Source organism: Rhinopithecus roxellana, chromosome 21 (genome assembly GCF_007565055.1).
Source record: "Rhinopithecus roxellana isolate Shanxi Qingling chromosome 21, ASM756505v1, whole genome shotgun sequence".
NCBI classification, from domain to species: Eukaryota; Metazoa; Chordata; class Mammalia; order Primates; family Cercopithecidae; genus Rhinopithecus; species Rhinopithecus roxellana.
Window position 1 is genome coordinate 5243576 of NC_044569.1, and position 14749 is coordinate 5258324.

The window sequence follows — 14749 nt, forward strand, 5'->3', positions numbered from 1 at the left end:
ACAGCCAAACAATGGCACATTTACTTGGCCATGAACAGGAATGACATTCTGATGCCTGCCACGATTTGGATCAATCCTGTTCATTATGTTAAGTGAACATAAGCCAGGCACAAAAGACCACGTTTTTATTTTATTTTATTGGAGACAGAGTTTCGCTCTTGTCGCCCAGGCTGGAGTGCAATGGCGCAATCTCGGCTCACTGCAACCTTCACCTCCCAGGTTCGAGCAATTCTCCTGCTTCAGCCTCCCAAGTAGCTGGGATTACAGCCCCCCCGCCACACACACCCAGCTAATTTTTGTATTTTTAGTAGAGACAGGGTTTCACCTTATTGGCCAGGCTGATCTTGAACTCCTGATGTCAGGTGATCCACCTGCCTTGGCATCCCAAAGTGCTGAGATTACAGGTGTGAGCCACTGCAGCTGGCCAAAACCACATGCTTTTATATAAAATGTACAGAATAAAAAATCTAGAGAGACAGAAAGTTTGATTGATTGTTTTGAGATGGAGGCTCGCTCTGTTACCCGGGCTGGAGTGCAGTGGGGTGATTTAGGCTCACTGCAACCTCGCCTCCTGGGTTTAAGCCATTCTGCTGCCTCAGCCTCCCGAGGAGCTGGGATTACAGACATGTGCCACCATGCCCGGCTAATTTTTGTATTTTTAGTAGAGACAGGTTTTTGCCATGTTGGCCAGGCTGGTCTCGAACTCCTGACCTCAGGTGATCCACCTGCCTCGGACTCCCAAAGTGCTGGAAATACAGGTGTGAGCCACCGTGTCCAGCCCAAAATGTTTTAAAATTATAATGATGGATGCACAACCCTATAAATATACTAGAAACCATTAACTGTACACTTTACACAGGTGATTTTTAGTTAACTTTATTTCAATAGAGCTTTTAAAAAATGCTTAGGAATAATTCCTACAATATTTATAGAAAAAAATGATACACTATCAGCAATTTGTCACCAAATACTCCAGAGGAAGCAGAAAGAGACGAGGGCATAGGTAAAAGTAAGGGTGGATGTGAATTAGTAATTGTTCCTGAAACTAGGTGATAGGTGCAAATGGTTTCATTACACCATTTCCTCAAAATCTGTGTATGTTTGAAATTTCCCATAATAACAAAGTAAAAATAGTCAGGCACAGTGGCTCATGGCTATAATCCCAGCAGTTTGGGAGGCCGAGGCAGGAGGATCACTTCAAGCCAGGAGTTTCAGGCCAGTCTGTGCAAAATAAGACCCTGTCTCCACAAAATCAAAAAATCAGCTGGGCACGGTGGTACATGCCTGTAGTCCCAGCTGCTCACAAGGCTGAGGCAGGAGGATCACTCGAGCCCAGAAAGTTGAGGCTACAGTAAGCTATGATTACACCACTCTGTCCAGCCTGTGCAATAAAGCAAGATCCTGTCTCAAAAAAAAATAAAATTGAGAATATAAACTTAGGTAGCCCACAGTAAAGAAGTGAAAAGGTAAGAAAGTAAACTGGTACCTGGCAACTGTTACTGATTTTAATATACTTCTAAACAGAGTCCTCGTTACTTTCCACTCACCTGAAAACCCTGGAGTTAAAGATGCCAGTTTTCTTGCCAGTTTATCCTTCTCCAGGGTACTGTCCAGTTTTAGTGGTCGGAGGTGAACTTTGAAAATAGAAGCTCTTCCTTTTATGTCTGGTGGTCCTTTAGAAATCATTTTTAAGGAAAAGAAAATCATATTGAAACAGTCACACCTATACTCATGAGCACTGGACCTGCCCCAGCAAACATCATCTCACCAATAAAGATCTGCCTGTCGAAACGCCCCGGCCTAAGCAGCGCAGGGTCCAGGATATCTGGTCGATTAGTGCCGGCCAAAATGACGACATTTGTTGTTGTATTAAAACCTGAAAGATAACAAAAATGCAAACACTATTAAATGACAAGAGGCAGAAAGCAACAGTGCACCATCAGAAACACATGAGCACTGCAAATTCATAGCCACAGTAAACACATTTTCGATTCATTATCCAGTGGGTTTTTGTTGTTGTTGTTGTTTGAGATGGAGTTTCACTCTTGTCCAGGCTGGAGTGCAATGGCATGATCTCAGCTCACTGCAACCTCTGCCTCTCGGGTTCAAGCGATTCTCCTGCCTCAGCCTCCCGAGTAGCTGGGACTACAGGCATGCCCCACCACACCTGGGTAATTTTTGCATTTTTAGTAGAGACTGGTCTCAAACACCTGACCTCAGGTGATCCACCTGCTTGGGCCTCCCAAAAGTGCTGGGATTACAGGCGTGAAACACCGCCCCGGCCTATCCAGTGTTTTTTAAGTTACAAACTTTGAATTATTTTTCTTACTATTCAGCTTGTCCTTGAAAATAATCATATGTTAGACTTAAAATTTTAAGAGTAAATTTCCTAAAGACAAATGACCAAATATTTAAATTTATTTAACTAGAAATTTAGAAGATAATGTGAATTTAAAAAATGTCTTAAAATCAGATTAAATTTGCAAAGGATGTCTCGGACACACTGGGCCACAGGACAACCAACTGCCTATCTGAAGGCAGAGATCAACCTCTACCTCCCACCTCTTCTACACACTCAAGAGGCTCCGTGTTACTGCCCATTCTCAATGTAAATGCCATGGTCCCAGGCCCTTCACCCTCAGGACCCTGGCACGGCAGGATCTCCTGGGTGAATTTCCCTCAGATGTGGTGCTCCAATGTGAACTGCAACATGGGCTGACCATTGCGGGAGGAAGGAGGATCTCTACCTTCTTATTCTGACCCTATTCCTGGCTTCGTCATTGAAGCCAGGTCAGTACTGGCACTGTGCTTCCCCTTTCTGCACAAACCACCAAGCATCCACATTTTTATCTTCCAGCAGGAAGAACACATGACATACTGAGAAGTGCCTTTCCTAAATGAAAGAAAAACTGGCTAGCATGGAAAGACGGCTACTCTCTTAGTAAAAAAGTATTTGAAATTTGCTAAATTCACACTGGGTTAGGCTTAGATTTTCCTTGTGCTTCAGAGACGGTGATGATTTAGAGAATGAGATGGTAATTCTTTTGTGACTCATTTCACCAATTCTTCTCTTATTCAAACACTAGATACAAACAGCATGTTAACACCAATATTAAGTTATGCAGGCTGCCAGGAAAAAATATCTTGCAATTATTTATATTAGCATAAAAGAGCCTTTTAAAAGAACTGTTTGTTTTAGGGAATGCTTTTGTTTGTTTGTAATACTCAATATTGGAATAAGGACTCTCATTTTGGGGACATGATAGGCATAAGAAAGTGCAGCTTAAACTCAGGAGGCTGAGGCAGGAGGATCGCTTGAACTCAGGGGTCAGAGGATGCAGTGAGCCGAAATCACATCACTGCCCTCCAGCCTGGACGACAGAGCCAGACTCCATCTCAAAAAAAAAAAAAAAAAAGTGCAGTTAAAGATACAAAAGGCTTGACCACTCACCATCCATCTCCACCAGCAGCTGGTTGAGTGTGTTCTCCTGCTCACTCTGCCCTCCAAAGTTGCCTCTTCCTCTCTTCCTTCCCACCGCATCAATTTCATCGATGAAGAGGATGCAAGGGGCATTCTTCCGGGCAAGGGCAAATAAGTCTCGGACCTTGGCAAAAACAGAAAGAGAGTCATTTGACCAGAGAATATTATTTATCCTCTGAATAAGAAATGAAATAAATCGGCCGGGCACAGTGGCTCATGCCTGTAATCCCGGCACTTTGGGAGGCCGAGGCGGGTGGATCACCTGAGGTCAGGAGTTCAAGACCAGCCTGACCAACATGGAGAAACCCCGTCTCTACTAAAAATACAAAATTAGCTAGGTATGGTGGCTCATGCCTGTGATCCCAGCTACTCAGGAGGCTGAGGTAGGAGAATCACTTGAACCCGGGAGGCAGAGGTTGCAGTGAGCTGAGATCGCGCCATTGCACTCCAGCCTGGGTGACAAGAGTGAAACTCTGTCTCAGAAAACAACAATGAAAAAAAAAGAAATGAAATAAATCTTCAGCTTCCATGTGCAGACAACCTTTCTGTGATACACACTGTAAGGTACATTTTTTTAAAGAGTTACAAGTAGCAAAGAAGCAGCAAATGAGGAGTAACCTGGGTAACTGACTCAAGGTGAGCAAATCTTTCTCAGATCCCATAAATTACTGTGTATGTAACAAACACTGATAATATCTGCCATTTTTGTAATACCAACAAATTAACATTATATATATGCCTACACAAAGACAACACAGTAGCGCTGTAAACTTTACATTGAGTTGAAAAGTTCAGACTTCTCTAGGGTTCACATTTCAAGCCTAAGGCAGTTATTAACAGGCTGGGGCTACTAAGGGGTCTGTGCAATCACACACGTACAATGAAGCCAAAGACCATCCAAGCCCACCAGCTCATCCCCAAAGAGGGGGGGACAGCCTCCGTCTGCCACCCACCCCACCACAGACCATCCTGATAGCACATACCCTCAGACAAACCTGCAGTTGGGAGGAGGAGGTAGAGCCACTCAGTGCCTCACCATCCATCACCTGCCCCTTCAGGGAGTGTCAGAGACTCTCCACCCGCCCACTCCCACCTCCACCCCCCACCCCCACTTCACTGGCCAGAAGTCCAGGTTTTCCTGCCTGGATTTCTGGATGTTCATTCCTACACCGCTCTGAACACATCTCCTAAAATAACTCGTATCCTTCTCCAGCCTCCCCTCTGAACTCCAGATCTGTGACCTACAGACCCACACCTTCAAAGTACATCCATCCTCTCCTGGCATGAACAGGAACTCAGCTATTCCAGCAAGCCTTAAGCAGGAGTCTGCATCTTCCCCTACAGGCTGGCTGGAGCTGGGGTCCATCTCACACCCCACTGCTGCTACCAAAATAACTGCTGGAGAAGCCCCTGCTTGCTGAGGCTCAGGCCTCGCGGCAGGCACTCCACCCCACTGTGCCGTGGGTCTCCCCGTGGGACATCACTATGTCCTCAGTGATTTCCATCCATGTGATTCTCGGTCTCTCAGTTCCCTGGCCACCTCTTCATTCACCTTTTATTTCACTCTGACAAAAAAAGCACTGACAAGGTTGCCTTTTAAACCACCATCTTCAAGTCGTCTCCTCTCTGAGCACCCCCTCCTATCATGTGGTCCCACACACACACTCAGGTATCTCATGCCAACTCTTTACCACTTCTCAGATCTCCAACCCACCAGGCCCACCCTTCCCCACCACCACCCACACAGCTCCTCTCCTGTCTTCAATTTCCCCCCATCCACATTATATCTCATGGCCCATCATCATAAATGCCCAACTCCCCCTCATTCCCTATTTTTCTATGACTTACCTGCACAACAGCAGCAAAGTGTGGAACAGATTTGAAGGTGAGGCCGGACAAGGTGGCTCACACCTGTAATCCCAGCACTTTAGAAGGCTAAGGCGGGTGCATCACCTGAAGTCAGGAGTTCAACACCAGCTTGGCCAACATAGTGAAACCCCATCTCTACTAAAAATACAAAAATTAGCTGGGCATGGTGGTAGGCACCTGTAATCCCAGCTACTAGGGAGGCTGAGGCAGAATCACTTGAACCCAGGAGGCAGAGGTTATGCCACTGCACTCCAGCCTGGGCGACAGAGCAAGACTCCATCTCAGGAAAAAAAAAAAAAAAAAACCTCCTACAATTCAACAACCAAAAAAAAAAAAACCCACTTAAAAAATGGGCAAAGGATCTGAATAGACATCTGTCCAAGGAAGATATAAAAATATACAAATAGCCAATAAGCACATACAAGGTGTTCAACATCACTCCTCATCATGGAAATGCAAATCAAAACCACAAGATACTATGTCATACCCACTAAGGTGGCTATCATTAAAAATCAGACAATAACCAGTGTTGGTGAGGGCGGGGAACATCAGAGCCCCTTACACACTGCTGGTAGGATGGAAAATGGGCAAGTAGTTTGGAAAACAGTCTGGTGTTTCCTTAAAACGTTAAACATAGAGTTACCATTCGAAAACATGGTTAAGTGAAAGAAATCAGGCATAAAAAACCACATACTGTATACTTTCATTTACACATAATGTCTGTACTAGGAAACTCTGCTGGGTAGTTTGTCTAGGACTCCCGATTTACATTTTTTTTTTTTTTTTTTGAGACGGAGTCTCGCTCCATCACCCAGGCTGGAGTGCATTGGCGAGATCTCAGCTCACTGCAAGCTCCGCCTCCCAGGTTCACACCATTCTCCTGCCTCAGCCTCTGGAGTAGCTGGGACTATAGGCGCCCGCCACCTCGCCTGGCTAGTTCTGTTTTTGTATTTTTAGTAGAGACGGGGTTTCACCGTGTTAGCCAGAATGGTCTTGATCTCCTGACCTCGTGATCCGCCCGCCTCGGCCTCCCAAAGTGCTGGGATTACAGGCGTGAGCCACCGTGCTCGGCCAGGATCTCTTCTTGATGTAATGGAAATGTTGTAAAACTGATTGTGGTGATGGCTGCACAAATCTGTGAATTACTAAAAGCTACTGAATCGCTACTTTACAGAGATCAATTGTTTGATATGTCAATTATATCTGAATAAATGTTGTCACCAAAAAAAAAAAATCCACAAATAAAGCAAATTCTTTTTTTTTTTTGAGACAGCATCTCACTCTGTCGCCCAGGCTGGAATGCAGTGGTGTGATCTCAGTTCACTGCAACTTCTGCTGCCTGGGTTCAAGAGATACTCCTGCCTCAGCCTCCAAAATAGCTGGGATCATAGGCATGTACGACCACGCCTGGCTGATTTTTCTATTTTTAGCAGAGACAAGGTTTCACCATGTTGGCCACGCTGGTCTTGAACTCCTAACTTCAAGCGTTCCGCCCACTTCAGCCTCCCAAAGTGCTGGGATTACAGGCATGAGTCACCGCACCAAGCCATCAATTCTTGAAATTGGTCTGATATAGGTAGCAGACTGCAGTCCTAGCTGGTGCAAGGGAAGGTGGGGTAGAAGTCACAGGCCTTGCTGAAGGCTTAGGCCTGGAGGAGAGCTCAGGCCATGGACTGGTGAGAGGTCACTCCAGCACTCTAGGGGGAAGGGCTGTCTCTAGCAAGTCCCCCAGCTGTGGGGAAGTGGTGGGTGTAAGGAAGCTGCACCATCAGAACAGAATGAGACTCACTCTGGCTGGGCCCACACCAACGAACATCTCCAAAAACTCAGATCCACTAACGGTGATGAAGGGGACATTGGCTTCTCCGGCTGTGGCCTTAGCTAGCAGCGTCTTCCCAGTGCCTGGAGGACCAGTGAGAATGGCGCCCTTCAGATATGAAAAAAGAAATTACATTTAATGAGAATTTCAGAAAAGTAAATTGTGTATCCCCAAATAATTCCAAGATATAACTCTGTCTCTAAATCTTATTGATATACATTAAATATTAAACATTTGCGCTATGGTAGAACATTTTTATATTAGTAAGAATAAGATGGCCAGGTGCGGTGGCTCAAGCCTGTAATCCCAGCACTTTGAGAGGCCGAGATGGGCGGATCACGAGGTCAGGAGATCGAGACCATCCTGGCTAACACGGTGAAACCCCGTCTCTACTAAAAAATACAAAAACTAGCCGGGCGAGGTGGCGGGCGCCTGTAGTCCCAGCGACTCAGGAGGCTGAGGCAGGAGAATGGCGTAAACCCGGGAGGCGGAGCTTGCAGTGAGCTGAGATCCGGCCACTGCACTCCAGCCTGGGCGACAGAGTGAGACTCCATCTCAAAAAAAAAAAAAAAAAAAGAAAAAGATTACCAAAAATAATTTTGTTTCAAAAAATTTGGTAATAATGTGAAATTTAAAGTATTTCCTTTTTTTCCTAGTGCTGATTTTTAGACCTTTAATCTAAAAGTATGTAAAGGCCGACTTAGGCTAGGAATATACTAATAAACCCGCTAAGGTTTACTTAAATAATTCAAGAAGACACAAACACCACACTCCTGATTTATGTATTTCTTTTACTTTTTACAAGTAAAATTAGTTTTTGAGCTCAAATAATTAATAAACCCAACTCTGACTTAACTTTCATGTACAAATCAGTACATTTTTAGCATGGTTGGACATGCAACTTAAAACCTAACTGTGAATTTATTTCCACTGACCACCCACAAACAGTGTTCTCTCTTATTTATAAATAGACATACTACCACACTACCATATCCAAATACTGTGAGGAGGTAGATAATATGGTCAAATGATATTTTTTCTAGGCTTTGTAATAAAACCTTAAGGTATTTTTAAAATTTTGCTTTTCGTCTTTAAAAGTTTCACAAATGAAGTAGAAATCTAACGACCAATGACAAACTTAACTACAAAGAAAGAATGTGTTTGCTCAAACAATACACTTTTTTTTTTTTTGAGATGGAGTTTCACTCTTGTTGTCCAAGCTGGAGTGCAATGGCAAGATCTCGGCTCACTGCAACCTCCACCTCCCAGGTTGAAGCAGTTCTCCTGCCTCAGTCTCTTAAGCAGCTGGGATTACAGGCGCACACCACCATGCTCAGCTAATTGTTTGTATTTTTAGTAGAAATGGGGTTTCACCATGTTGGCCAGGCTGGTCTTGAACTCCTGACCTCAGGCGATCCACCCACCTCGGCCTCCCAAAGTGCTGGAATTACAGGCGTGAGCCACACCACCTGGCCCTACACAACTAATATAATAGTCAGCTAGGTGTGATGCAAATGGATACCAAATAACAGTAAGTTATAAATTCATAAAATATGACTTTTTATCCATAGAAGCAAGACATAAAAATCAAGGAAATAATGATTATCTTTCAAAGGATTCCTTTAAAGTAAAATTTATTAATGGACTTTAAAAAGAAATATACAGGCCGGGTGCGGTGGCTCAAGCCTGTAATCCCAGCACTTTGGGAGGCCGAGACGGGAGGATCACGAGGTCAGGAGATCGAGACCATCCTGGCTAACATGGTGAAACCCTGTCTCTACTAAAAAGTACAAAATAATTAGCCGGGCGAGGTGGCGGGCGCCTGTAGTCCCAGCTACTCGGGAGGCTGAGGCAAGAGAATGGCGTGAACCCAGGAGGCAGAGCTTGCAGTGAGCCGAGATCGGCCACTGCACTCCAGCCTGGGCGACAGAGCGAGACTCCGTCTCAAAAAAAAAAAAGAAAAAAGAAATATACATTTTTACTTTTATTTTTTTTTTGAGACAGAGTCTCGCTCTGTCGCCCAGGCTGGAGTTCACTGGCACGATCTCGGCTCACTGCTTCAAGCTCCGCCTCCCGAGTTCAAGCCACTCTTCCGTCTCAGCGTACCGAGTAACTGGGACTACAGCTGCCCGCCACCACACCTGGCTAATTTTTTGTATTTTTAATAGAGACGGGGTTTCACTATTCACAGGATGGTCTCGATCTCCTGACCTTGTGATCTGCCCGCCTCGGCCTCCCAAAGTGCTGGGATTACAGCCGTGAGCCACCGCGCCCGGCCAGTTTTTATTCATTCACGTTTTATTAATTTACTTAATAGCTGATCCATTTAACACATGTGAAGTTACTGTCCCACGCCTAGCCCTACGGGCACCAAGCCCTATAGGGTACAGCCCACCACCAGCACAGTCCACATTCATCCCTCGAAGGGACACTGGGTGACAGCAGTGTGTGACACGGTCAGTGAGCTACTGCAGGCCTACAGTTGCTGAGAGACAGGGCATCTAAATCAGATTGGAGGAAGAGGGAAGAAGAATCAAGAAAAGTCTTTCAAGAGGAGGTAACACAGATATTTGCAGGAATACACACACTATACAAGACACACTCACACAGAAAAACTGACCCAAAACGATCCTCGAGTTGGGCAGAGGCTACCCTAGTGAGCTGAGAAAGAGGAAGGACAGGAAAACAGCTATGTATAATAAGTAATCAAACTTCATAAAATTATAACTCCAGAGATCAAGAAACACTTCGAGGCCGGGGGCGGTGGCTCAAGCCTGTAATCCCAGTACTTTGGGAGGCCGAGACGGGCGGATCATGAGGTCAGGAGATCGAGACCATCCTGGCTAACACGGTGAAACCCCGTCTCTACTAAAAAATACAAAAAAACTAGCCGGGCGAGGTGGCGGGCGCCTGTAGTCCCAGCTACTCGGGAGGCTGAGGCAGGAGAATAGCGTGAACCCAGGAGGCGGAGCTTGCAGTGAGCTGAGATCCGGCCACTGCACTCCAGCCTGGGCGACAGAGCAAGACTCCGTCTCAAAAAAAAAAAAAAAAAAGAAAAAAAAGAAACACTTCGAAAAGTTAATCTTCTAAAAGTTCATTTTACCTTTGGGATTTTTGCTCCTAAGTCTTGATACTGCTTTGGGTTTTTCAAGAAATTCACAAATTCCATGATCTCTAGCTTGGCCTCCTCACAGCCAGCCACATCTTTGAACTTCACATCAATCTCATCCTTTAAGACCTTGGCAGTGGTTTCTCCGACACTGAAGAGTCCGCCCATCCCTCGGCCTGTCCGGCCGATGCCAGCAGGCCCTCTTCGGATGGTGTAGAGCAAGAAGGCGATGATGAGCACTGTGGGCAGCATGCTCAGCAGAAAAGAGCTGGGAACACACAGCACAACATGGGTTAGGACTGGCTGCTCACCTCCAGCTTTCACATGTGGTGCAAGGTATCAATATAAACATACATAGCTACATCAAGGTATACCTTCTGCACTTAATACAAATGAGGGTAAATTGCAAGTGTTCTTCAAAGGCCACAGAATTCCCAAATAAGTTCCATGGCAACCAACTCTTGAAATGAATGGAGCATCTGCCCAGACTTTAAGTGGGGTTACTAGTATGGTCTTATTAAAGACAACCCCCAAAGAAGAAGTTCTGATGAGAGAAGAATCACCTAAAAATCCTGGAAAACTCTGTGAAATATAAACATAAATGACAGTTCAAAGATGGGAATGCCATTCTTTGATACAAAGGGGTTCTTTATGCTAAAATCCTTCCAAAGGTCAATGCATTGAATGTTAATACCCGAAACCACTGCTTAATCAAGGTAAGTATAAATGTATAGAAAATGAATGAATCAAAAAAATAAAAATAAAAATAAAAATAAAAAGCCAGGTGTGGTGGCTCACGCCTGTAATCCCAGCACTTTGGGAGGCTGAGGCGGGTGGATCACCAGAAGTCAGGAGTTTGAGACCAGACTGGCCAACATGGTGAATCCCTGTCTCTACTAGAAATACAAAAATTAGCTGGACATGGTGGCAGGGGTCTATAAGCCCAGCTACTCGGGAGCATGAGGCAGGAGAACTACTTGAACCGGGGTGGGGGCAAAGGTTGCAGTGAGTCAAGATCACACCACTATACTCCAGCCTGGGCGACAGAGCAAAACCCCATCTCAAAAACACAAGAAAATGAATGAGTCATGTGCAAAAACTAGTGAGTTACTAATAGTTTTTTTAAAATCTGGCCAAACTGAGAAAGGCCTGTTTGAGAATATAACATGTAGCCCTGCACCCAGGGACAGAACACAGTGAACCATAGCAGCACAGCAAACAGTCTCCAAAATATTATCTTTGAGATTACCCATCACTTTCAGCAATGTAGACAACAGGCACCCGATTTTCTCCTTCTATGCCCAGTTCCTGCTGTAAAGTTTCCAGATTCCGTTCAAAGGTGTCCACACTGCCAATATTAAACCAAACGTATTGCTATAAAAACAGAAAAACAAATACCCTAAGAATGAAGTGAAACTAAAAGGTTCAATTCACTAAAGGGTTCAACTTTTTAAGAATTTTTCAGAAATACTGAAAATTTATAAAGAAAAAACAGTAATAAAAATTTGGCTTTAATAATGTGGTGATTAAACGTCACTCACTGAGAACACTTGGCAATTCTTGGCAAATAAGCATTTCTTTAGCAGCAATATCTCAGTGGCTCTAAAATTATAAACTCAAAAAACAGAATGAAAAACCTATTTGAAAACATAATCCTTTTAAAAATAAATACGCATTATTTTCCTCTTCCTCCATTCCCTAGCTCCCTATTCCCAAATTTAAAACTACTGTCAAACAGTGATAAGAATTAAAGTTTACTGGGTGTGCACTAAGTGCCAGGCATTGTTCTGGGCTCTTTAGATGCATTAGTTCATTCAATCCTGAGGATCATCCAAAGAAGCAGGTGCCATCACTGAGGATGATGTTCAAAATCCGAACACCGCACCCCCACTGTGCAACTGGAACAGATGTGCCTTGCTGTGCCAGGCACTCCCTCTTTATTCCCTGGAGCTGCAGAGACCCAGAGGGCCCAGCACAGCGATGCCTGAGGGGCCAGGTCAAGGCTATTCTACCAACCAGCATGTAATTATTTCCTATTGTACTGAGCGAATATGAGCCCTGACTCCTGTTCCCATTCTACAGATGAGAAAACTTGCTCATGATCACACACAAAATAAGCGGCTGGGATCTGAACCCAGACAGTCTGGCTCCTGAACCAGTGTCCTAACCACAGTGTCACATTGCCTCTGCACAACCATGAGGACACTGATGTTAACAGCTCACATTTATGGAGTTTACTAGCTAAAAGACCCCATTTCAAGCACTGCGCATGTATTAACTCCATTTTATAGTACAAAAAACTGTTTCTCCTTTAACTTGCAATCATCTTTTTTAAAAAACGTATTTTTAAAATCAAAACAGTAAGTCTATGATATAAAACTCATCAGAGACACTGGGCACAGTGGCCAGTAATCCCAGCACTTTGGGAGGCCCAGGCGGCAGATCACCTGAGGTGAGGAGTTCGAGACCAGCCTGGCCACCATGGTCTCGGGCTGTCTCTACTAAAAATACAAAAATTGGCTAGGCATGGTGGCATCTGCCTATAGGCCCAGCTACTTGGGAGGCTTGAACCCGGGAGGCACAGGTTGCAGTGAGCCAAGACTGTGCCACTACATTCCACCTTGGGCGAGAGAGTGAGACTCCATTTCAAAACAAAAAACAAGGCCGGGCGTGGTGACTCATGCCTGTAATCCCAACACTTTGGGAGACCAAGGCGGGTGGATCACGATGTCAGGAGTTCAAGACCAGCCTGGCCAAGATGGTGAAACCCTGTCTCTACTAAAATTCAAAAAATTAGCCAGGCATGGTGGCAGGCACCTGTAATCCCAGCTACTCGGGAGGCTGAGGCAGGAGAATGCCGTGAACCCAGGAGGCCGAGGTTGCGGTGAGCCAAGATGGCGCCACTGCACTCCAGCCTGGGTGACAAAGTGAGACTCCATCTCAGAAAACAAACAAAAAAGCAAAGCCCTCGTAAGAGAGCAACATGTCATTACATGTCCTTCCCACCAGTGTCACTGAGTGAGGAACATCCTTCCCACCAGTGTCACTGAGTGAGGAACATCCTTCCCACCAGTGTCACTGAGTGAGGAACGTCCTTCCCACCACTGTCACTGAGTGAGGAACGTCCTTCCCACCAGTGTGACTGAGTGAGGAACGTCCTTCCCACCAGTGTCACTGAGTGAGGAACGTCCTTCCCACCAGTGTGACTGAGTGAGGAACATCACTGTGGTATTTCTCTCCAAGAATCTAAAAATAAAGGATGAAGAGTAAGTTTTATATTATGTAACAACATAGCATTATTTGGTAAATTATTCACTGACAAAGATACAAAATTCACATGGTTACAAAGCCCCAAAACCTGCTCAGGATAGATTAACCACAAAGGATGGAACGTTCCCTAACTCAGCCCCTGCTATCAACTGGGCAACAGGCCAAACGCCTGGCTCCCATCACAGTAGTGTGAACCCAGGACCAGCACGGTACCACCCAGGAGTATGTTGGAAATGCAGAGTCTCAGAACACACTCTAGATAAGAACCTCTGCGGGGGTGGGGTCCCAGGACTCAAGTTTTAATAGCTTTCCAGGTAATTCTTATGCACGCTAAAATTTGAAAACCACCACTGACTGACCCTATCTCATTTAAGCATTAAGCCCTTCTCTACTGTCATACAGAAGGTAAGCCATCTACCAGTCAAGAGTAGAACTGATGTGAGGCTAAAGCGTGTGTGTGTGCAGCACTGCTGCTCCATTCACAGCAGGACACTGAAAATCTGTTTCTGAAAGCTCAAAACAAGAAGTCTTTAGTAAGCAGGTAATATACGTTCTCTATAAAAACTCGGGATATGCACGTAAAGAAAGCAAAGACATCCATAACCCCAACATTCAGACACAAACAGCATCAGCATTTCAGGCCTGTCCCTCAAGACTGTATAATACCACCTTTACAATCTTGAAATACAATTTTGAAAAGAAATCAACATAAACCTTAACTGTAATATAAAAGAGAGACACAAAGAAAGCACTTTATACACAACGGTATGAATTTCAGCACATAAATGCTCGTGCATGCCAACACTGGAAAACAAGTTCCCGCCAATGTCAACATTGCCCCTAGGGACAGCCCTGCCCCCAAGGACAACTGCTCACACGGAAACAGACACGGAACAAGGATTCCCTGTTAACCCGGTGCCTGGCATGGGCCTCTGGGTTATTTCTCATTTTTTGCTACGTACAGACAATGTGTTAGAGGACGTCCTCGCAGAGACATCTCACACACATCCCTCCATTCTCCCGAGGCTTCCTTCCTAGAAGCAGACGGATGGGTGTGTGCGTGCTTCCCACAGTGCTAGAACACACATTGCCCACTGGCCTCATAACAAAGTGCCAACTTAAATCCTAGCACTCAAGTCTGAATATAAAGCATGGTTATTAATAGGTATTGCATAATTAGCATAATGGGGGGAAATCAAGA

General features: G+C 44.9%; 1 protein-coding gene across 2 annotated transcripts in view; it reads right to left on the bottom strand.

Annotated features, from left to right (window-relative positions):
- Window positions 1-14749, bottom strand: part of AFG3L2 (AFG3 like matrix AAA peptidase subunit 2) — a 51477-nt gene that overhangs the window by 22958 nt on the left and 13770 nt on the right. For both annotated transcript variants that reach the window (XM_010375702.2, XM_030925977.1), the window contains exons 7-12: window positions 11528-11652; window positions 10273-10546; window positions 7140-7277; window positions 3452-3605; window positions 1769-1876; window positions 1548-1673 (exon numbers count right to left, since the gene is read on the bottom strand). In XM_010375702.2, coding sequence (XP_010374004.2) covers window positions 1548-1673; window positions 1769-1876; window positions 3452-3605; window positions 7140-7277; window positions 10273-10546; window positions 11528-11652 — 925 coding nt within the window. The remainder of the gene's footprint in view (window positions 1-1547; window positions 1674-1768; window positions 1877-3451; window positions 3606-7139; window positions 7278-10272; window positions 10547-11527; window positions 11653-14749) is intronic.